The sequence below is a fragment of the Palaemon carinicauda genome, chromosome 1 (assembly GCF_036898095.1).
Source record: "Palaemon carinicauda isolate YSFRI2023 chromosome 1, ASM3689809v2, whole genome shotgun sequence".
Lineage (NCBI taxonomy): Eukaryota > Metazoa > Arthropoda > Malacostraca > Decapoda > Palaemonidae > Palaemon > Palaemon carinicauda.
In genome coordinates, this window is record NC_090725.1 from 68,251,675 (window position 1) to 68,275,799 (window position 24,125).

A 24,125-nucleotide genomic window follows, 5' to 3' on the forward strand; every position below is an offset into this window, starting at 1 on the left:
CCTGACTTCTAGGGGTACATTTTAAGCAGCTTGCTTCTGAAGGACCCGTATAATATACTGGATAATTTTTAATATATTTGCCAGCCATTTTATGAAGTTTCCTCCAAATGGCTGAAAGTGTTGCTTTTATACACTGACAAAACACAGGATGACCCCAACTGATGCTGAGCTGCTTCAATTGCACATCAAAAATGTGTTTTGCATTTCTTATAGGTTACAATATTTTGTTTGGCGCAACTTCTGAGGTACCTTGTTGACTGAATCCTTTAAGATAGATGTAAGGTTTGAATTTCTGGTGACCACCAAAGAACTGGTCATTGACAGAGCAAACCTGTCATTTAGGAAATGGAATGTACCTCAGCACTGAAGAGTTTCTTTTAGTAGATCGACAGGATCATCACCACTTTGCAACTCTCTTCTTTATTACCTTCTACTATGCCCAGTTCGTTAAATTCATGACAGTCATTGTGGCAGAATAAAAAAAAAATCCCTCACCTGTAATCTAACTTACTAACAATGCCTCAACAATACAAACTTTCACCTTAATTTATCTTAGCAACTGGATTCTTCAACAGAAAGGACATTTAAAGAAATTGTTTAATTAAAACTTCATTTCTCAAATCTATTACAAACAAAAAACATCAACAAAAAGCTTAAAACTAAAATACAACAGAATATACAAAAAAAAAGGGAAATAAAATAAATATAACTTTACATATATGTTGGACACAGACATTGTCGCACGCCCAATTGACTGGAATATCTAAACTGCACTTCACCACAGTTCCTTGGGCTGATGGTAAACTTACGTCAATTGGTCACAATTGTATGATGGTGTCGAGCCTATTGATCATTTAAAAGAGAATCTGGTCAACATACTTGATAAGCATATCCCTTCTCATGTGGTAAAGTACAAAGTAAAAGACAAACCTGGTTCAATGATAATTGTAAATGTCCTTATTTGGAGAAGCAGGAGGCCTATCATCTTTGGAAGAGTAGCAGATCAGATTTGGCTTGGAATAACAATACTCAGCTAAGAGATTTTGCTCAGAGACTTTATGCTTCATCTGAAAAGGAATACAATTTAACCATAAAAGAAACCCTGTCTAGTACAACCCAGGAACATAAGTGGTGGGCTACCCTTTAATCTACACTCTTTGGTTTAAAGGCCACTCATGAATGGTAAATGCAAGGGATAGTGACATTGCCCTAGCAAGCAGGACAATACCCTAGAGATTGACCATATATACATAATCACTGCCCAAGTCCCTTCTTCATTTAAACTAGGAACAGGGAGGGGCAGGCAAAGGCTGATGATGACTTAGCAGGTAGACCTATAGGATACCCCAAAACCCCCATAATTAGCTCACAAGGATGGTGAGATTACAGCGACCAAAGGAACTAACGAGTCTAAGCGGGACTCAAACCCCAGTCTGGCGATCACCAGGCAAGAAAGTTACCAACAGGCCATCTCCTTTTACTTAACCAGATGGCTGTCACTCACTGTTCAAAGGAAAATGCTACTCTTTTGACTGATGTGTTTGGTAGTAAGCCGAGTAATGAGAAACTTGATCTTCCTCATTCCTGTTTTCCTGAGGCTAAGCTAACTAATTTAGCTTTTTGGTCTTGTGAAATTAAAGCTTTCTCGATAGACCTTGATGATTACAGAGGTGTAAACCCAAATGGTATTTTCCCTTTGTTTTTAAGACTGCAGATTTCTTAGCTCCAAAGTCATCTGCTATTTTGCGTAAGTTAGCAAGAAGAGGATCTTTCAGCACTTGTTGGAGAATCAATAATCTTACTCCATTATGTAGTTTGAGCAACTCTTTTGAATTATCAGAGCACCACTCACTGACTCAAACTTGTCTCCAATGGCTTCAATGCATCATAAATAAATATACACACACTGTTGGAGAGAAATGTCCAAGTAAGCTTTTGCCACAAAATAGCAGTAAGGCCATAGCCTTTAAGAGTTTTATTTCATTAACTGCAATATCAATGTATTATAATCAAATGGTAGTATACCACAGTTTTGCACAAATGCTCATAATAAATATCCCAGAATACAACACTGATTTGTAATATTCAGTAACTAAACCTTTCCTCCCATAATTTGGGTATAAATATCACCGAATGGGTTTGAGATGAAACAAACCGAGTTTTTACGATAAAACTTTCTTTCTTAAAACCATCAATCAACAAGTGACTTAATTACTCTCTGTCCCACAAACATCTTAGATCTAGAATATACAGAAAATAAAAAGTAACTAATAGCATATCTGCGGCTACACCACTAATCTAACAAACTAAAGACTCTAGAGCCTGTGAATATTCAAATACTAGGAGGGTAGAAACAAGTACTGTATGATAAATTATTTGTATGAAAAATACTAGTTATGTTGTAAATACAATTTTCTTATTATATACAACTACATTTCTACTGAGCTACATACAACTACATAATAAATATAGTAAACTGTCATCCAGCCTCTATGAATACCATAAAAAGATCTTCACAAAGAGAAATTTAAAAGTACTAAAAGTACTCACTAATACAGTACAGTTTATATACTCTTACATTACTTTAAAAAAATTATTTTTAAACGAAATATAAAGCTAATTCATCTTAAGGATAAAAACATTATAAATTATCATTTGTAAGAAATTATATATAACCTAAGCAGTATTTAACCACATAGATAAATTTACATCATCACACCAAAACCGGAAGAGCTGAACGAACAATTGCCTTTTATGTAATGATGCAATATTTCATTTTACTCTTCAGGTAATGTGATTTTATCAAAATACCTTCTCCAAACAAGCACAATATTACATACTGAAAGGCTCAAAACTAGTATACATGTAGTACAACATAATAGTGAGTGAGGAATTATAGACAAAACAAATTTTCTGCTTCCCTTTTTATTTCAAAATACTTTTGAATATTCTTTAAATATTATGTTACTAAAATTAAACCAATGTTCATACACAACTCAATAAAACAAGCTTCCTTTCTATTTACTTCAGGCGACAAGGGATGTCAGTAACAATCTTTATATTAACGAATGCTTGGTAACATGGAATTTTTCAGTTATATTATTCCTGATTTGTGTTGGGTGTACTGTACTTTGGTTTTCCTTAATTACCTACATATTTTTCGTATATAATATTTTCTTTAATTTCATAAGATCTTTATGCTCTCGGGTTATAATGAAGATACATTCCTACAATGTGTAGTAACTCGAGTTTTAAATGGTAGTCGGAACAATCCTAAATACGGAAACAATGAAGTCACTCACCTATGCTAATGCAGTAGTCAAGTCATAACATGTCATAAAAACACTTTATAAAATAAAAATATAACTAAGACGATAAAAATCATATAACATAAACAATAAAAAAAAAATTCTTTACCTTTACTCTAATGGTTGGCTTGCACACGGGATTTGTTGCAAAACATGGAAATAGATTTAATGGTAGAAGGAAGCTGAAGAGGTAGGAAAACCTCCTGAAGATACTGGAGCAAGTGACTCTGCAAACTGGCAGGAGATACTGGGGCAAGCAAAACTGAAGAATGAGCAGGTGTTGGAAATACTAGAGCAAGAAAGTCTGGAGAACCTGTAGAAGGGGCTGGAGATACTAGAGGAGAGGATTCACAAATGACAAAGAGCTTGAAAGATGAGGAAGTAAAACTGCAGCTGAGGTAAAGGGTACAGGATCCATTGCAAGCTTTTCAACATACTGTATTTAAAAAAGCTTTCCAGTCTAGTCTGGATGGATACACTACTCTTCTCTTTTAAAATTTCCTTGTAACACATGAGGCAATCCATGACCCTTCAGAAGAGAGAACCTGGCAGTGTTGGGGGCCTAAGCTTCAAACAATGCCTACCTATCCTCTATTGATACAACACCTTTGTTGGATCTCTAGATGACAAGTAGTTGACCCTTCCAAATGTACTTGAATTCTCAGCTTTATACACGAGTAAGGACTTCAGCTTATAGTTACCAGCACCATTAGCCCAAAGAATCAAAGTCAGTCTCTGGTTGCCTGCCTCATAGCTTGGTGCTGTTTCTCAACCTTAGCAGTGAATGTTCAATAAAGCATATACTGTACCTCCAAAATCCAGTCTTGTTCATTTTAATGGCCACTTCAGCAATGAAACCTCCTCAATTTTCTTAGCTGCTTTCTCATCCACAACAGAACCTTCATTATCATTATTACTATTATTACTAGCTAAGCTACAACCCTAGTTAGAAAAGTAAGATGCTATAAGCCCAAGGGCTCCAACAGCAAAAAATATCCCAGAGTGGAAAAGAAACAAGTAAATAAATAAACTACATTTAAAATAAAATATTTTGAGAAAAGTAACAACGTTAAAATAGGTCTTTCATACATAAACTATAAAAACTTCAAAAAAACAAAAGGAAAATAAATAAGATAGAATAGTGTACCTGAGTGTATCTTTAAGCAAGAGAATTCTACCCCAAGACAGTAGAAGACCATTGTACAGAGGCTATGGCACTACTGAAGAGTAGAGAACAAGGGTTGATTTTGTCCTACTCGTATAAGAGCTGTTTATCATAGCTAAAGTCTCTTTCTACCCTTGCCTAGAGGAAAGTAGCCACTGAACAATTACATTGCAGTAGTTAACCCCTTGATTGAAGAAGAATTGTTTGGAAATCTCAGTGTTGTCAGGGGTATGAAGACAGGAGAACGTGGAAAGATAGGCCAGACTAGTCAGTGTATGTTTAGGCAAGGGAAAAATTAGCTGTAACCTTTATCTTTAATCTTATTATAACTTGTACGATCCTTGGACCACATGAACCAACCCCTACTTTTCAAAAACACTTCAATTTCACTCCCTCCACCTTTTCAATTCAACAAAGAACCTTTTTGCTTTCTCCTGAATTGACATAAGGCTTACCAAGATGCATTGACACTGGTATTCCAATCAAAGATTCATATCCAATGTCAATTTTATTGAAGCAGATCCCTTCACATGTTCAATGATACTACATCTTTGATAATCGTGGCAACAGTTGAATGGAGTACACAGACAATTTAGACGATGGTTATTCCTTTCTTCTCCATTTCGCAGTGTTTAATCTTACTTCCATAGTGATGACTTTACATTTATTCAAAGCACTACAATCTTTGTCTATCTTATGCTTAGGAGCCAAGATAGAGCAAAAAGTTACTAGAAAAACAGAAAAAACAATCCAGAATAATTCACCAACAGGAACCGAGAGACTTTCAAGCACTGTTTTCCTTTCCTGGGCACTACTGTACGTTACCCAATTTACTTCCCTCACCAAAAGACACATTCTTCTGCCACACTCTCAAAAACTAGTTCACCTGTTCATATTTACCATCCAAATGTCAGAAGTTGTTAAGTATTTTCTTTATAATTTATGGAAGATGCAGTGTATCTACAAAAATTAAACTATTACTAAGAGTGGCTTATAATCAGAGAAAACCATAAAACAAGAAAATATGTTTACTGGTCCCAAGATGTGCCTTGAATTTTGTCCTATCTCTCCACAATATGCTCACCAAAACCAAGTAAGAGTGCCATCCTAGCATTCTAGAACTGTGATAAAACTTCATTAAAAAGAGAGCAAATAATGCCCACATATATTTACTGCATAATGAATATACAGTAAATGACAGTACAACACTAAAATGAGGGAAAAAAACACAAATGATGATAAAACAAAGTTCAAACAAGTATAGGGCATTCTATCCAATGAACAGATCATCAAATCCTTTGGTATGTATCACCTTACTGAAGAGTACCTTTTGATTCATGAAATCAATAAATATATATGTACATCAAACAATTTATACAATTCTTAATCCTCAATACTCAAAATGCTATCTTCAGCAAACCCAAACAAAAACTAAAGTAATGAAGACACATTCTTCTAAGATGTGTAAAGTATGCTCTCATGAGGTTCCAGCTTTACATCTAGCTCACTAGCGAGCCAGAGTTTCTTGGACATTCCACGATGACTTGCCAACTTGGAGCATGTAGATTCCTAATGAAAAACAACAGGGAATTTTCATTATCAATTTCTACATACTAAATGACCTATTTCTTTATTTCTATATCTAATTTCCAACTCCAAGCTCATCTGTTTTTCTTCTCTCAGGTTTACGCAGTCTGACCTCACCATTCGCTGGTTTGCTATTTGCAAAATTGATTATTCGCAGAAAGGCCCAAGAATTCCATAAAACAATATTTGTGAGCATTTATTTACAATTATACGTCACCAAATAGAGAACAGGCCTTGACAGAAAAGCTAAAAAGCTTATACAGTAGTAATACAAAAGCTCTAAAACTCACTAATACTGTTTACCAGAATCAGTATCAATTTAGTCTCCCCTGCTACATAGCCGAGTATGCGTTGACATATTTGGTCTGATATAACTCAATGCTTTTATTTCTTTACAGTTATGATGCATTCAAATATATATACTGTAATTGTGAATCAGCTTGAGTGAAGACAAAAAGGCACCAAGCTATAAAACTAAATACAGTAGAGCATACTCAGTTATATACAAAGGGAAAGAGTTGAGACTGATACTGTTACAGAATATAAGAAAATTTTCAAACCTTTGTTTAATATTATTTTTTGTCTTACATGTCTGGTGTTATACAACTGTGATGCTTTCTTGCATTTGGTGTTATAAAACTAAGAATACTATTACTTTTGTCATTTTACTCAAGGCTCAGAAGCACAAGTTTTTCTTTCTGGTTACACTCAGAAATAGGGTATCTGGGAGTGTTACTACAGATGCAGCAATTATTCAAGGTCTTTCAGCATTTTCTGGTGTCTTTTGTTACCTAACCATTGAGAATGACAAGATCTGACTATAACAGCATTCTAGATCTCTGCTATTTCGCTTAGTAAATGTTTATGCTAAAATTAACATTATTCTGTGTAGTTTTCCCTTCTATAATTCTATATTACTATACTCCATATGTGAGAATCCAACCCTGTTATCATGCAACATCTTAACCTCTGTCAAGAAGCAAATTTCATTTACATTGAATGTTACTCCATCTTCACTGATTGAAGCTCTCAACTAAAATACGAATACTACTGTACTATTAATACTTCTACTGCTACTATTAAACTGGCAAATACACACTGTAAAATTAATACTGCTACTGTACTATTAAACTGACACATATATTCTATTACCTGTCGTGTATACAAATAAAAATTGTAACCTTTAATTTTACTACAGCTGCTGCTACAGAACTGTACTATAATCATTGCTAGTTACTATAATATAGATTTCCTAAAAGAAATAGAATACTTCAATCATTTATGAGTAAAATTACCACTAAAACAATATTTATACCATCAAACTTCTCTGCACTTGAATTCCAGAGGAGCCAACTTACCTTACATTCAACAAAGTACTTCCCAGAGACGTTGTCTATTTCCTCAGACACTGCTGCATGAATGGTGGTTTGAGCTCCCAATCTGGGGTCCTATGGAAAATGAAAATGATTAACTATAGTATTGTAGTCTCCATGAGCAATGCATATTAATCTCAACTACAGTACTTGAATTCTTTTTTCAAATTCATTAAATATTATACCTGTACTAATTTGTCCTCAAAAATAAGATTTATAATTCTTTATAATGCTGCAAATACAGTGTGCTATACAATGCCTGTAGGGTATAGTAATACACTGCCCTACGTCATTAATTGGTTACACGAGACCAGACGTACGCTGATTTTTGAAGTAGGTCGAACATTTGCTATATAAAGTGACTTATAAGTTCCCTATTTCTGTATTGAACACGAAAAAGTACTTACAACCGGCTATAATATTATAAAATCCAGATACTGTACCTACATTAATAAGCTTCTATGTGAAGCATAGTAATGTAGAGATTGCAGTGCTTACTTTATGACATAGAAACTGACATAATGCCAGGTAAAACAGAATAAAGTGGATTACAGTATATATTTGCATTTAACACTTGAGGATGAGCAACATGAAGTTGGAACTCACATATGTCAAACCAACGCAAAGGGAGGTATTACTGTACTGCAATGGAATTCCTTCTTATTAGGGATAATGGAGTACTAAATAAATCAAAGTGAAAAAGTAGATTTCAGAAGCAGCTACAATTTTACTTTTCAGCAAGGAAGACTTAAATTTTATTTACACAACAAATTTTTAAGCAATTGACATTTCAGAGAAGGCGTTGGGTAGCAGTTATCGCCTGTTCAAGCAAAAACTGTTCACAATTATACATTGAGGCATAATGATGATACAGTACCATAGTTTACAATCCATGTTAATCTGAAATGTACCTCAAATATAACCATTCTGACCTCCATGATATGTATGGAAATCGGATTTTTCCCGTTTTCCTCTCAGACATCTACAGGCGTTTAATTTTTATATAAAATGTTGATAAAGAATGCTGCTAAAGGCTGCATGATTTGTGATTAATGATTGATTGTAAATTTCCTGACATCAAAACAAAGGTCATTGATACCTAAATTTAACCATTTCAATAGAAATTAATGTCAGGGTACAAATAAGAAATAATTACAAGTTCAATGGCAAACTAAAAAATTAAATACTATACTATATACTTTTTATTCAGATTTTATATAAAAGAACAACCACTGGAGAAAAATTTAGACCAAAATTTTCATCATTAGGACATTCAACAAGTAAATGCCTTAAAAGTCAGGGTGTGGAGATCCCAGTGTTTACGGCTTAAACTTCAATAGTGCCGACTTTACTTTTGGGCACAAATAAGGATGAAATGAGTTTATGGATATTTTCATATCTGGGTAACACTGCCACTAATTACTAAGACTGAGTAAGGTCCGAACAGATTAGTCGAGTCTCTCCGGGAAGAGTTTCTGAGCTGCACATATTTACCTCATGGAAGTCTACTTTAATAATGCAACATATGTCAAACGATACAGACATAGGGTTGACATGTTGTATTTCCTATACTAGTAGGCACAATTTAGGATACATAAAATAATAGAGTATCAAACTGCTTTAATACAAAAATAACAGAATCTGACTAGACCTTATCCACTTTACTGTACTTGCCCATACTTTGAACAAGAGTTGGGTTGGTATGTAAACATGTAAAAGCCATACATGAGAGATAACATGGGGACTAAATGGGCTATACAGTACTTACCATTCATAGACAAGGTATAAAATTACATAGTCTAGCCCTTCAACTTTAGATTTATAAGACATACTGACCATAATTGGCTCACAGCCCAGACTGACAGTGAAATCAATACCGAAATCTCAGACTCAAAAGTACCTGACCTCCCTAAAGACTTTCATAAATTATAGAACTTTGTAGTTAAAAACGGATTTTGAGCGAAGCGAAAAATCTATTTTTGGGTGAGGTAGCCATGTCGTCCTGATGGAAGTTCCTTCGTTAGTAGCTTCCTAGGTATATTTGACTATAGTGATATATCCCAGAGAATTTACCAAAGGTATTCAGAATTCCAACTCCTGGAGCGAATATCCCTTAAAAATTTCAAAGGAATATCGCGTAATATCAGAGGAAGTATTCTTGACATGTCGCATAGCTATCTACACCCCTAATAGCGTTTTCGCTTCGAGGGGAAAAGTGGCAAGAATTATAGGAGAGTCGTTAAAAAGGCGACGCTCCTACTACCGTACTGTAAATAGTGCGCCAATCCGCCACCGCGCGGCGCCATCTAACCATTCTTTGTAGCTTTGTAGGTGTTACAGATACAGTACCATAGGGAGGGATTCATTATCCTTTTGTCAAAAAGAGGGCGGGTCCATCAGGACGACATGGCTACCTCACCCAAAAATAGATTTTTCGCTTCGCTCAAAATCCATTTTTTGGGCTCAAGCCATGTCGTCCTGATGGAAGTTTATCAGAGCATTAATGTATCTGTGGATTTTCAATAGTGCCATTCATCTCGAGATAAATTTTCCTTTGGTCTTCTGGACCTAGAGTCACTTGATGTTACCGTTATACATCATTCAACTGATCACGGAAAATGTCAGTGCTTCCTGCCCCCTACAGGGAAGAGTCTGGGTAGCCTCTAGGAAAAAACCCGAGGATTGTGAGTTCAAGGAACAATCTAGCAAACAGTTTGTATATTAGTGTCGTCATATACGTAAAGCATAGTTTGTACTTAGATGGCATTGATCTGTGTAGGTTACTGATACCTCCCGAGTCTGGTAGTTAAAAGAGACAGACAGGTTTATATACATGTAGGAGACCTTAATTCAGTAAGATAAACAGTTTATTACAATCAGTCCTTACCTGTTTGCTTGGAACAGTAGTAACCTTAGTTCCCAATGTTTTCTTAAATATTGATAGGATCAAAAGAGGCTCTGACTTTATTCGTAATTTAGAATTTCTGGGCTCCACCTGTGCGGCTCCGTGAAATGCTCCTTTAGCATCATTTCTAAGGTATATAACTGCTATGTATTACCAGAGAAAAAAGTTGCATAGGAATGCCAGGGTTGAACCCAGCTCGCTCACCTAAATAGGTGTCGGTATAAAACTGGGGCGTGTAAAACCACAACCAGAGGTCTCATGATATTTAGATATCTCCTCTTCAATATCCCCGTTACAGCGAGGTGCCGTTCAACACCCACTACTGAATGCTACTACCACCATCTCAACCCTCGCCAACTACGTCACTCCTTTTCATAGCATCCCACTCGCCATTCGTTGTGCTTTTTGCTCTGTGTTTTCGGTGATTTAGCGCCCTTTCTAGTGCAAGATGTCGGATAACCAAGATTCCTCATCCAAGTTAAGTACTAGATCTATGAGTTTTGAGCTTCTGGAGGTAGCATCGCCCTTATTTTTGTTATTATTAGAGTTTACGTGTTTTCTCAGTGTCGATGGCCCCGCTCCGCGGCGGCCATTTTTGGTTTTGCTACCTCCTTGGCTCGTTCTTGACGCATTGCATTTGGTCTTCTATACTAATTGTTATTCGTTTTGAACCTGTTACGCTGGGTCTTTTACCGATTAACACTTCGCTATACAGTGGTACCTCTACATACGAATTTAATCCGTTCCACAGCCGGCTTCGGATGTAGAAAATGTTCGGATGTCGAAACGAATTTTCCCATAAGAATACATTGAAATAGGATTAATCCGTGGTTGAGCCCAAAAACCTATGATAACTCCTTAATAAATTACTACACATAATTACACATGACAATAATGCACACTAAATTAGATAATAGACATGTAAAAAAGAATAATTATCAAAAATGATAAATAAGAAACGGGTTTTTAGCGTTACTTTACCTTAGAAAGTCCAGCGCAGGCGTTGTTGGTCTTACTACGCAGAGAGGAGACGGACGGGCTGCGAGGAGGTAGAGAGGTTAACTACGATAAACGTACACTACCGTAACTTATTCTAACTTACACTAAGTGAACTTTAACCTAACTTAGCTTATTTATTTTTTTTATTTTTATATTTTATATTTTTTTATACATTTTCTTTTTTTCTTTTTGATGATTAATTTTAATCACTTTCACTCTCTCCACTTAGAATTGATTGAATTTTTTTCTCTTCACTCTTTGCTGTTTTCTTTGAACCACTTCCATCCCCTTCATCACGAGTTCGCTTCGTAGTTTTTTTAAAGAAGCTAACGATAGCAAGTTGCTTTGTACGGCTTTTCAGAATGTTTCGAAAATGAGTTAGGCAAACATCATCGAACTGTGCAACTACACGACAAACCTGCAATTTTTTTAGGTGGTATTTGTCGATGAAGTCAACCACGTCTTGATATTTTCCTAACAACTCTTTTATTTGCGCCGAAACTAACACATGTTCTACCTCCTCGATCCCTTCCTCGTCATCACTCATGTGCTCAGACATAGCATGGAGTTCCTTGAGCTCCTCTGTGGTAAATTCGTCGTGATGTTCAGCGACGAGTTCCGTGATGTCATCTGCGTCGACCTCCTGACCCATGGACTTGCCAAGGGAGACGATTTCCTCTACGTCTTCCGCTGCACCCACCACGGGATCAGGTTCGGGGTCAAAACCTTCGAAATCTCGGAGAGAAACTGCACCAGGCCACAGCTTCTTCCAGGCAGAATTGAGAGTTCGTCGAGTTAATCCCACCCAAGCCTGATCTATGATCTTCAAGCAGTGCACGATGTTGAAGTGGCTTTTCCAAAATTCACGCAAAGTTAAGTTTGTGCTTTGCGTGACATTAAAGCACTGCTTGAATAGGTGCTTGGTGTAGAGCTTCTTGAAACTCGAGATGACTTGCTGGTCCATGGGCTGGAGGATAGAGGTGGTATTCGGTGGAAGATACAGCACCTTTATGAACTTGAATTCATCGAAGATATCATCTTCAAGTCTGGGGGGGTGAGCGGGTGCATTGTCAAGGCATAGCAGGCACTTTAAAGGCAATTTCTGCTCATGAAGATACTTCTTCACAGAAGGGCCGAAAACTTGGTTAACCCATTGGACAAAGAACTGCCTAGTGACCCAGGCCTTCAAGTTGGATCGCCAGAAAACATGAAGCTGGTCCTTATCCACATTCTGTGCCTTAAAGGCCCTAGGGTTCTCCGAATGGTAAACCAGTAAGGGCTTGACTTTAAAGTCCCCGCTAGCGTTGGCACATAGGGTAAGAGTCAACCAATCCTTCATTGACTTATGCCCATGCAATTTCTTCTCTTCGGCGGTGATGTAGATTCGACCGGGCATCTTCTTCCAAAATAGCCCGGTTTCATCACAATTAAACACCTGCTGCTCTACGTAGCCTTCTTCCTGCACGATCCTTTCAAAGCTCTTCACAAAGTCAGCTGCAGCCTTTGTGTCCACACTAGCAGCCTCTCCGTGGTGAACAACTGAATGAATCCCGGACCGTTTCTTAAATTTCTCAAACCAGCCACGAGATGCCTTGAAATCGTCTGAGGAAGGTTCGGTTGAACTCTCCCCAGCATCACCCCCCGAGCTCTCCTCCTTCAAGTCCGTGAAGATGGCGTGCGCCTTCTCGCAGATGATGATTTCGGTGATGGTGTCGCCAACAATCTCACTGTCCCTGATCCAGATTAGCAGAAGTCGTTCCATCTCTTCTATGATAGGGCTACGACGTTTTGAAATGATGGTGATCCCCATAGAAGGTTTCACTGCTTTAATGGCTTCCTTCTGTTTCAAGATTGTCGAGATCGTCGACATATTACGGCCATATTCTTTAGCAAGTTCACTCACGCGGACGCCACGCTCATGTTTTTCAATAATTTCTTGCTTTACGTCTAAAGAAAGCATTTCCTTCTTCCTTTTCTCACCACTACCACTACCACTTGCAAAACTAAGCCTTTTTGGACCCATGCTTTACGTAAATTACCGTAAAAGGATGCACGTAAAAAATCACGATTAAAACAGTAATAGCAGAACGCACAGGGCACAACCACACAAAGCCGACGAGAACAGAGGACTGACCCAAGCCACACTAATTGAGGGTCCCTCCGAGGTCGAAGTGCTGCCTTCTATTGGCGGAAATAAAAAATACATCCAGCGCTATGAGTACCACCTACGCGTACAGGTATTGTTTACTTCGGGTGTTGAAAAAAAATTCGGGTGTAGAGTAGGAACGTGTTCGAATTGTACTTCGTGTGTCGAAAAATTCGGATACAACCGGTACGACGAAAATTGCTTACTTCATGTGTCGAAATAAAATTCGGGTGTAGAGTCAAAAAATTGCTCGAATTTTACTTCGGATGTTGGAAAATTCGGATGTAGATACGTTCGTATGTAGAGGTTCCACTGTACTTGATATTATGTTGTTATCGCGTATCATTGCTATTTGAACATTACTTTAGGTTATGGCTTGCTTGCTACCCTTCGAGGCCGAGTACCTTGAAGGTTTTGTCACCGTCTTATGGTGTTTTATTAATCTAGGATTATATTACTCTCATTACCACCTAGATAAGAGTTAGGCTCTGTTTAGTTCGAGTGGGACTCTCGTTTGGCAGTTTTTTATTCTAGTTTTGTTATCCTACCGATCGGCATCATACCCGATCTAGCCGTTGTGTTGGCCCCCCTGTCCAGCTCGGTAACTAGCCGTGCTGGAGGGCTCGGCTTTGTTATTTATTCTTTTTCCCTGCCATTACTCCTGCGTCCCTCTCTTACTGCATTATTTTAGCTTTATTTCGCATGCCTTATAACCTAGTTCTACATTTTACATTATTTTTATTATCCGTAATATGATCATTCTGTTTTTGTTTGTATCACGTGGTTCTGTTCGGGCAGGTTGGTACTTATGTCCACTCTCGGTCCCACGTGATCGCCTCAAGCCCCACCATTGGCTAGTTCTCGCTGGCTTCTCCCCCCCCCCCCCCTACTCTTGGAGTATGCCACCCCATACCCTCATCCCCCTCCAGGGATACCTCACGTCTCTTAGAGACTTTGGAGTCAGCTGTTTTGTTTTAAGGGTCGAGTCCTCTCGTTCCCCCCCCCCCCCTTATTCATCTCTCCCCCGGGATACCTACTGACTCCCTCCCTTAGTCTGAGCCGAGAACAGCTGTTGAGGTTATAGTCGAGTACGCTCACCTTCCATGCCTTGTCGTAGCCGGGTTTTTCCCCTGCCGCCTTGATTGGCCATCGATCGGCCGGGGAGATTTCGGTTGTGTATTGGGTATTCTTCAGCGTGATTCCCTTCATTACGTACCGTATCATGTTTGAGTCTCTACTATTACGAAGACTATTTGTTCGTGGGATAATCATGGAAGAGCTTTTATTTGTTTTTATTATATGTTATTTATTGTCGCTGTTCGTTAAGGTTCTTGTGGCTGGCGGGGAGTCAGCGAACTCCTCCCTCCCTCCCTTTTCGACTCCCCTACCCCGGTAAGCTTGTTGTGACCCCCTAGGTCTATCTCAGTTGTCTCCCCGGAGCCAACAGGAAGCATGTCATTATAACATTTTTATTCTATACTTCCCCGGTACCGACGGGATAGTATATCTCCCACTATGACAATATTATATCATTGAATGATCATTACTAAATTACGGATTTGTTTTAACATTATCAGTTAATTACTGTTTATGCTAAGTTTTTTCTCCCCCGATTATTATACCGGTTCGGAATGTTATTCTTAGTATTCTATCCCGGTTTTATACCGGTTTATTTTTAGTACCCGGAGCACCCGGATCCCCTTGGGATACTAACTTACTATGTAATACTTGTGTATCTTTATTATTACAGGTGGTCCGCTGTCAGATGACAGCCTGCGCGGCCGTTCTTCAGCAAGCGCGCGGTCATGACGTCTGCAGGTCCCATGCCCACTGCGCTGTCCAGGTCGACGACCTGATTGTTTGGCACCCAGACAACTGCGTGGTCTGTTATGGACTTGTTTCCACGCTTACTGCAGACTCGGTAGGTGTTCCTGTCGTTACTATCTATATATTTTACTTCGGATTTAATCTCTTGGATTTTTCCTTATTTCCCTTGTAATTTCTGATCGAATTAAACATTTAATCTCGGTCTACATGTTTTTACACTTTCTTTCAACGAAGTTACATTGTGTATTAGTAACGGTATAATCTCTTTCAGAGCTCACAGTCTTCCAAGACTTCTGCCTTGGCAACCCTTAAGATCTGGGTTGGCAGGTTCGCCTGGAATGTCAAGGCGAAGAAACCCTACGTCCTTTCGGAGGAAATGTGTGCTCTCATTTATCCCAACGCTAAGACCTCGGCTGCGGTCCCCAAGGATGTGGCGGACCCCATCATCGCTAAGATCGGTGAGGATTTACTCCTGTCAGAGGACCACGAGGGGATGGGAGAGACGATCTTGGAGGACGTCGCAGCTATCAACCTAGACATCGAACCTATGGCTCTAGACGAGCCAGAGCTAGGTAGGGAGGTAGGTGAGGCAGGTGGGTCCCGGGCTAAGATTCCTATCCTTAGCCCGGCTTTGTCTACTTCTACTTCTTCCTTTCAGGGGTTCTCAGGGAAGCACGTGGCTGATGTCAGGCCATGTCCTGTAGTCCCTAAAGTTAAGTCTACCCGTAGGCCCCTAACGAAGACTCGCAGGTCTTCCAAATCACCTAAACCTATTAAGACTTCATCTTCCAGAGTCCCCAAAGACTCAGCCGCAGCTACTTCTTCCTCTCTTGGGTCGAGAGCGAAGACCAGCTCAAAAACTGAGACCCCGGAGGCTCCCTTCGATCCGGCAGCCTTTTCGAACAAGTTGTTGCAGCAAATTGGTTCCCTGGTGACGTCCCTCACTGAGAGGGTGCAAAACCAGGAGAGTCTCGTTGAGAGTCTCATGCGTTCCGGACTGCCTCAGCAACAACAATACATTATCCCGGACGCCTCTAAGCTCCCGGAGTTTGTTAAAAGCAACCCGTGGAGAATGGCCTTACATTCTCCCTTCAAGGATGGTATGTTAACCATAGAGGGATGTGGCACCCAGCCTGTAGAAGATTTTGAATTCTACCCGCCGGGTCTCCAGTTCCCTTTCCCTGGTTTTGCACGCTTAACCAAGGAGGCACTCGTAAGGTTGGATAAAGTCCCCAAAGAAACCGTGATCTACCCGAAGGAACAGGCTCAGTCCACCTGGGTCCGAACCCTGAACGAGTAGGAGTGCGTTAACACTATGTTAACACCTCATAAAAGCTCGTACACGATGTTCGTGGTAGACGAGCAAACCCCCACTCCGTGTGTCACGAAAATGATGGCCCTTGCTCAGCAGGCTATAAATGAGGACAAGCCGTTACCACAACTGCGTGAAACAGATCTGACTTCCCTCCTGTTCCCGAGAGATCACGAGTGCTGGACCAACGCCCCAGCGACGTTCACAGCGGGTAAGTTAAGCGCTGACTGTACTTCTACACAGTTCAGTGAGCGGCTACCCAGGCTTCCGGATTCATTGATATGTCTCGAGTTCGAAGCCCGTATGCGCCTGAGTAGATCCATCAACTCGGCTACAATGGCAGAAATGACCTCTTTAATGTATGAAGAGGAACCCCTTTTTAAGGTTTTGACAAAGTCATTACTTCAAACCTTGCTGTCTGATTCCTACGACCTCCTTGCGGCCAGACGTCGTTGCCGTAAGCACGTCTTGTCTGAGGCCACTATCAGACATGAGCCTAACAAGCTCATTAAAGCCCCAATCTGGGGCCCTGACTTATTCCCTGAGGATCTAGTCAACAACGTCCTCAGCAAGGCTGCTAGAGTCAATCAGAGCCTCAACGTTCGGTGGGGCCTGGTCCCCAAACGCAAGTTCAAACCTGCCAGCAACCAATCTCGAGGTAGGAAGAGACTGAGACCTTTCCAATCCTTCCAAAACCGGCAGTCACAACAAGTAGTTCAGACCATCCCGGTAACACAAGGGAGTCAACCCTCCACTTCGAAAGGACAACCCCAACAGCAATACGTGTTGGTTCCTCAGTCCCAGGTAGCAACTACCTCTTATGCTACTTCCCCAGCCTTTAACCCCAGCTTTGAAACTCAGGGTGCGTTCCAGGGTTACCAACGCGCCAGAGGCACTGGCGCGAGAGGAACTTTTCGCAACAGGGGTAGTGGAAGGATCTATTCTCGAGGCCGAGGAGGTAAATCCGCAGCAAATCATTGAGAATTCTCGGGTAGGGGGAAGACTTTACATCTTTCGAAACCGTTGGACGTTCAGCAATTGGGCTTTCAGCATAATTTCCAAAGGTCTGGGGTGGAGTTGGATAGAAGGGCCCCCTCCACCAACCAGTTTCCATCAACATCCAACGGAGGAGCTAGTCTTGTATGCAAATGATCTATTACAAAAGAATGCAATCAAAGAGGTAAATCACTTGAAATTTCAAGGTCGCTTGTTCAGCGTGCCAAATAAAGACTCAGACAAGCGAAGAGTAATCTTGGACCTGTCTCATCTGAATTCTTACATTCGATGCGACAAATTCCACATGCTAACCGTCTCTCAGGTGCGGACCTTACTTCCCCGTGGGGCCGTCACCACCTCTATAGATCTTACAGACACTTACAATCACGTTCCGATAGCAAGGCATTTTCGTCCGTTTCTAGGCTTCAAACTAGGCAACCAAGCTTATGCATTCAAAGTAATGCCATTCGGACTCAACATAGCACCCAGGATATTCACCAAACTGGCAGAGACGGTAATCCAAGAATTACGAACCCAAGGAATTCAAATAGTAGCTTACCTAGACGACTGGCTCATTTGGTCAAACAGCGTCGAGAACTGCCTCACGGCAACAAACAGTGATAAAATTCCTACAACAGTTGGGGTTCCAGATCAACTTCGAGAAATCTTGTCTAGTCCCGGAGACCAAGTTTCAATGGCTAGGATTACAATGGGATCTGAGTTCCTACACGCTGCGTCTCCCAACAGCCAAGAGGACAGAAATAGCAAAGAACACAAAACGTTTTCTCAAAGACAAATTGACGTCCAGGAGAAATCAAGAGAGAATCCTGGGTGCCCTCCAGTTTGCCTCGGTAACAGATATATCACTGAAGGCCAGACTGAAAGATATAAACCGAGTATGGCGCTCCAGGGCAAACAAGAAATATTGAGACAAAAGAGCTCGACTTCCACCAATTCTGAGGAAGAGACTTCAGCCATGGACAAAGGTAAAAAATCTGGCAAAATCCGTTCCTTTACAATATCCGCCTCCAAAACTGGTCATTCACACAGACGCCTCCTTAACAGGTTGGGGGGGATACTCCCAGTACAGGATAGTCCAGGGACTATGGTCGACAATATTCCGCCAACTTCATATCAATGTCTTAGAGGCCATGGCGGTATTCTTAACTCTAAAACAACTGGCTCCAGCCAAGAACCAACATATCAGATTGGTTCTAGACAGCAAAGTTATAGTCCACTGCATAAACAGAGGAGGTTCCAAGTCAAGCCACATAAACCATGTGATGTTAGCAATATTTTCCATGGCAGCATCGAACCAGTGGCATCTGTCGGCAGTTCATCTAGCGGGAGTACAAAATGTAGTGGCGGACGCACTTTCGAGGACAACTCCGCTGGAGTCGGAGTGGTCACTGGACTTAAAAGTCATTCAAATGGATTCTATCTCAGGTTCCGGGTCTCCAGATAGACCTGTTTGCAACAGAGTCCAACCACAAACTAGAGTGCTACGTAGCCCCCAACCTGGACCCTCGGGCTTACGCCACAGACGCAATGTCATTGGACTAGAACACTTGGGAGAGAATTCACTTATTCCCACCAATAAATCTGTTGATGAAAGTGTTAGAAAAACTCAGAACTTTCAAAGGCCAGGTTGCTCTAGTAGCCCCCAACTGGCCCAAGAGCAACTGGTTTCCACTGCTGGTGGAACTGGGTCTCCACCCTCGACAGATACCCAATCCAATACTAACACAAGTAGTAAAAACTCGCAATGTGTTAGCTTCCTCAAAAATTCAGAGTGCCCTAACTTTATGGACTTTATGAAATTTGCAGCTCAGAGAGGTGCAGATATTGATCCTCAAAATACCCTATTTTTAGAATCAGATAAAAGGGAATCCACCCTTCGACAGTATGATTCGGCTGTTAAGAAACTCGCAAAGTTTTTAAGGGACTCAAAGGTCGAGATGATGACTATGAATCTGACAGTAACCTTCTTTAGAATTCTATTTGAATCAGGCCTAGCGGCCAGTACTATTACCACAATTAAATCAGCCTTGAAAAAGATTTTCCTAACTGGTTTTAATATTGACCTTACAGATTCATACTTCTCATCAATCCCGAGAGCCTGCGCCTGATTGAAACCATCAACTCGCCCTAGCTCAGTTTCCTGGTTTCTGAATGACGTACTTAAGTTGGCTTCTGACACTCTTTAACGAGTCTTGCAATTACATTCCATTATTAAGGAAAACCTTGTTCCTAATGAGCCTAGCTTCTGGCGCCAGAATATCAGAACTTTCAGCCTTGACTAGAGATCCAGGTCATATTGAATTTCTCTCGTCAGGGGAAGTCCTACTTTCCCCTGACAAAAGGTTCTTAGCGAAAAATGAGGACCCCCAGAACAGATGGTCCCCCTGGAAGATTGTTCCACTTCCTCAGGATCCATCTTTATGTCCAGTAAACACTCTGAAAGCCTATTTAAATAGAACTTCCATTAAGTCCTCAGGGCACTTATTCATTGGAGAAAATGGAGGAACCATCACCCTGAAAGGAATCAGACAGCAGATTCAGTATTTCATTAAACAGGCTAACCCTGAATCATTCCCTCATGTTCACGATACACGAGCTGTAGCTACATCTATTAATTACTTTCACCATATGAATTTCGATGAACTTACGAAATATACAGGCTGGAAGTCTCCAACAGTTTTTAAACGCCACTATTTAAAACCTTTGGAAGCCCTAAATTTTGCAACAGTGGCAGCAGGGAATGTGGTTCCTCCTGAAAGTCATGATTCATAATCACAAGGTCTTGCTCAATCCTCTCCTTCCCTCTACCTGCCTTACTTACTGTCCCTACTTTAGTTTTGGTTTTGTTTTTCACCTGAGCTGCACCCTTATGGTGCACTCCTATAGTTATCATGTCTGTAAATAGTCTTACTCTTCCTCGAGTTGAATTTTGATTGTATTTACCCTCAGGATTGTAAATTTTCATTTGATCTTACAGTTTATTATTTTACATTGCATTTTCTTTTTGTACTTCCATAATTTGGAATTATTGCTGCAATTTATTGACTTACTCGTCTATCCTTTATGATAAGGAATTATTCAATTCACTAGATTACTTGGTATTTCCTATTTACTATTTGTATTAAACCATGTTTTTTGATATTTTGACTTTAATTTACTTTCCTCTCAGGTGTTAGTTCCAAGCTTTGGGACCATTTCTCTTGTACTATTTCACGGAGCAGCACAGGTGGAGCCCAGAAAAGGGATTTTGATGAAGGAAAAATCTATTTCTGGGCGAGAGACTTGTGCCGCCCAGTGAACCCACCCTCTACTTCCCTCCCAGAATGGGCCCAAGCTTGGGTGCTATGAGGAGTGACGTAGTTGGCGTGGGTTGAGATGGTGGTAGTAGCATTCAGTAGTGGGTGTTGAACGGCACCTCGCTGTAACGGGGATATTGAAGAGGCGATATCTAAATGGCATGAGACCTATGGTTGTGGTTTTACACGCCCCAGTTTTATACCGACACCTATTTAGGTGAGCGAGCTGGGTTCAACCCTGACATTCCTATGCAACTTTTTTCTCTGGTAATACATAGCAGTTATATACCTTAGAAATGATGCTAAAGGAGCATTTCACTGGGCGGCACAGGTCTCTCACCCAGAAATAGATTTTTCCTTCGTCAAAATCCCTTATTTGGGGCGAAAGGAGACGCAAAGAATCCTGCTACTGTTTATTACAATAAAAATAGAAATCATGGTTGTAATCAATTACATTTTACGCTGAACAATTCTGCATAAAGGCATAAATAGTAATAACAAAAATATAATAAGTTTCACCTGAAAAGGAAACACCAGCCACTCTATGGGAAATATGTATATTTCACTATGAATTCTGTTGTTACTAGGAACACTATGCATAGAAGTATGCATGGCACTTGTGTTAGTCTATTATGCTTAATGTCACCTGTGTAGTTAGAACAGTCTATAGTGTCATCATTAGAAACATCACTCAACATGATATACCTTAAGAGTCTATCATGTACACCCTTCACTAAAGTCCCAAATAGTGCACTGTTCTTCGCAGAAATCAAGCGGCAGGTTTTAGTACACTGCCTGCCGCCACCACATAATATTTTATTTCCTGTAATTGCTTCGCGTAGTGTTTGAAAAATACCCTGGATGACTTCCATCCAGTATAAGCATGGAGGCTTTCAAACGACATGGTCTGAAAGAAATTCAGAGACGAGGCAACTTTCCTCGGATCATGACCTGCGGGTGTACTGTCTGGATCCGCTCTGCGAATAAAATAGGTGATTTTCGCCCTTATCTATTTCAAGGATAACGTTGAACCTGACGTTTCTCCCCTGAAAAGCTGACCTCCCTTAAAGTCTGAAGTTCTACGAAGATAGACTAGACCTTTAGGCATTCCACTGGGCAGAGGGATGCTTCTTCCTTCAGAGGGCAGATTCTCCAGGGACCCCACCTCTTAGTGGGCAGCTCGTTCTTGGCAAGAAACGTTGGGTCCGGAAAGGGGTTCAGTTCTCCGCAGTCTGTGAACTGAATGTGGCCATCATCCCTCGAGAGGGCCACTATTTCGCTAACTCTGGCTCCTGAGGCTAGTGCAAATAAGAATATCACCTTTTGAGTCAAGTCTTTCAGCGAGCAATCTTCGTTGTTCAGAGTTGATGCTAAGTGAAGAACCTTATCCAAAGACCATGAAATGGGTTTTGGAGGGGCTGCGGGCCGAAGTTTAGCTCAGGCTTTAGGAATCTTGTTGAAGATTTCGTTAGAGAAGTCTACCTGGAAGGTGTAAAGCACTGGTCTGGCTAGGGCAGATTTACACGTAGTAATCATATTGGCTGCTAAACCTTGTTCATGGAGATGGATGAAGGACAAACAGAAATCCGTAGAAATCTCCTTAGGTTTCTTCGCCTTGACAAAGGCAACCCATTTCTTCCAGGAAGACTCATATTGTCTTCTTGTTGACTTTGACTTGTATTCTTCTAAGAAGTTAATACTGTCCCTAGAAATTCCGAACCTTTTCTAAGGCGAGAAAATCATAAGATGAAGGTTCCGGTTTTCTGTGATGAAGCTGAGACAGTCAATTTCTGCACTTGTTGAGTCAGAACTGGATCCGGCAACGTGATCAGCTTCAGGCGTAGTTCCGTTACCAGAGGGAACCAAACGCTGTTGGGCCACTTGTGGGCCACTATCGCTGCTGTCCCTTGAAAGGATCTCAGTTTGTCGAGGACTTTCAGCAGAAGGTTGGTTGGAGGGAACAGGTAGATCTTGGACCATCTGTTCCAATCTATGGACATTGCATCCATCGCTTCCGCTAGAGGATCCTCGTACGGGGCTACATACCGGGGTAGCTTCTTCTTGTCGCTCGTTGCGAAGAGGTCTATCTGCAGTCCTGGGACTTTGCGTAAGATGAAAGAGAATGATCTTGCGTCTAGGGACCATTCTGACTCTATTGGGTTGACCCTGGATAGAGCGTCCGCCGTCACATTGCGGAACCCTTGAAGGTGGACTGCTGACAAGTGCCATCTCTTCTTCTCCGCTAGTCGGAAGATGGCCAGTATTACTTGATTTATTTGAGGCGATCTCGAGCCTTGTCGATTTAGGCATCTCATTACAACCTCGCTGTCTAAACCCAGTCAGATGTGGATTGAGCAGCGAAGTTTCAGTTTCTTCAGTGAGAGAAAAATTGCCATGGCTTCCAGAAAGTTGATGTGGAAGGTTTTGAAGAGGGAAGACCAGGTTCCTTGGACTTTCCGATGATGAGAGTGACCTCTCCACCCTTCTTTTGAGGCATCCGTGTGAACGGTGACTGACGGTGGAGGCGGTTGCAAGGGTACCTTCTTCTTTAGGTTCTTGGCCTCCGACCATGGCTTGAGTAGGGATCGCAGACGATTTGGTATCGGTCTCTTTAGATCTCTTCGAGCGTTTGATGCGTATTTTATCCAATCTCCTGATGCATCTTTTAATTGTGCTCTCAATACTGGATCTGTCACTGAGGCAAACTGGAGGGACCCCAACACTCTCTCCTGTTGCCTTCTTGATATCCTGGCGGATTGAAGGAGTCTCTTGACAGATCCCGCTATCTCTTTCCTCTTCTTTGATGGAATGGAAAGGCAGTGTGACTGTAAGTTCCAGTGGACACCCAGCCACTGGAACTTTTGAGCTGGAGATAGTCGAGACTTTCCCAAGGTGTTCCAGGAACTGGATCACTTCCTTGGAGGATTGCATGCACTCTTCCTCAGATGCTGCCCACACCAGCCAGTCGTCCAGGTAGGCTACCACCTGAATTCCCTTTAGGCGTAGTTGATGAATGACTGCATTCGCAAGCTTAGTGAATACCCTTGGAGCTATGTTTAGACCGAAGGGCATGGCTCTGAAAACGTACTTTCTTTTCTGTAGTTTGAACCCTTGGTAGGGGGAAACTTGACGGTTGATTGGGACGTGCCAGTATGTATCCGTCATGTCTATGGAGACTGTGTATGCCCGT

At 40.8% G+C, this 24,125-nt stretch overlaps 1 protein-coding gene across 3 annotated transcripts in view; it reads right to left on the minus strand.

Annotated features, from left to right (window-relative positions):
* Positions 1–682: 682 nt before the first annotated feature.
* Positions 683–24,125, minus strand: part of LOC137648750 (retinol dehydrogenase 13-like) — a 1,058,070-nt gene continuing 1,034,627 nt past the window's right edge. For all 3 annotated transcript variants that reach the window (XM_068381836.1, XM_068381853.1, XM_068381843.1), the window contains 2 exons: positions 7,419–7,508; positions 683–6,042 (listed from right to left, as the gene is read on the minus strand). In XM_068381836.1, coding sequence (XP_068237937.1) covers positions 5,929–6,042; positions 7,419–7,508 — 204 coding nt within the window. In that variant the 3' untranslated portion in view covers positions 683–5,928. The remainder of the gene's footprint in view (positions 6,043–7,418; positions 7,509–24,125) is intronic.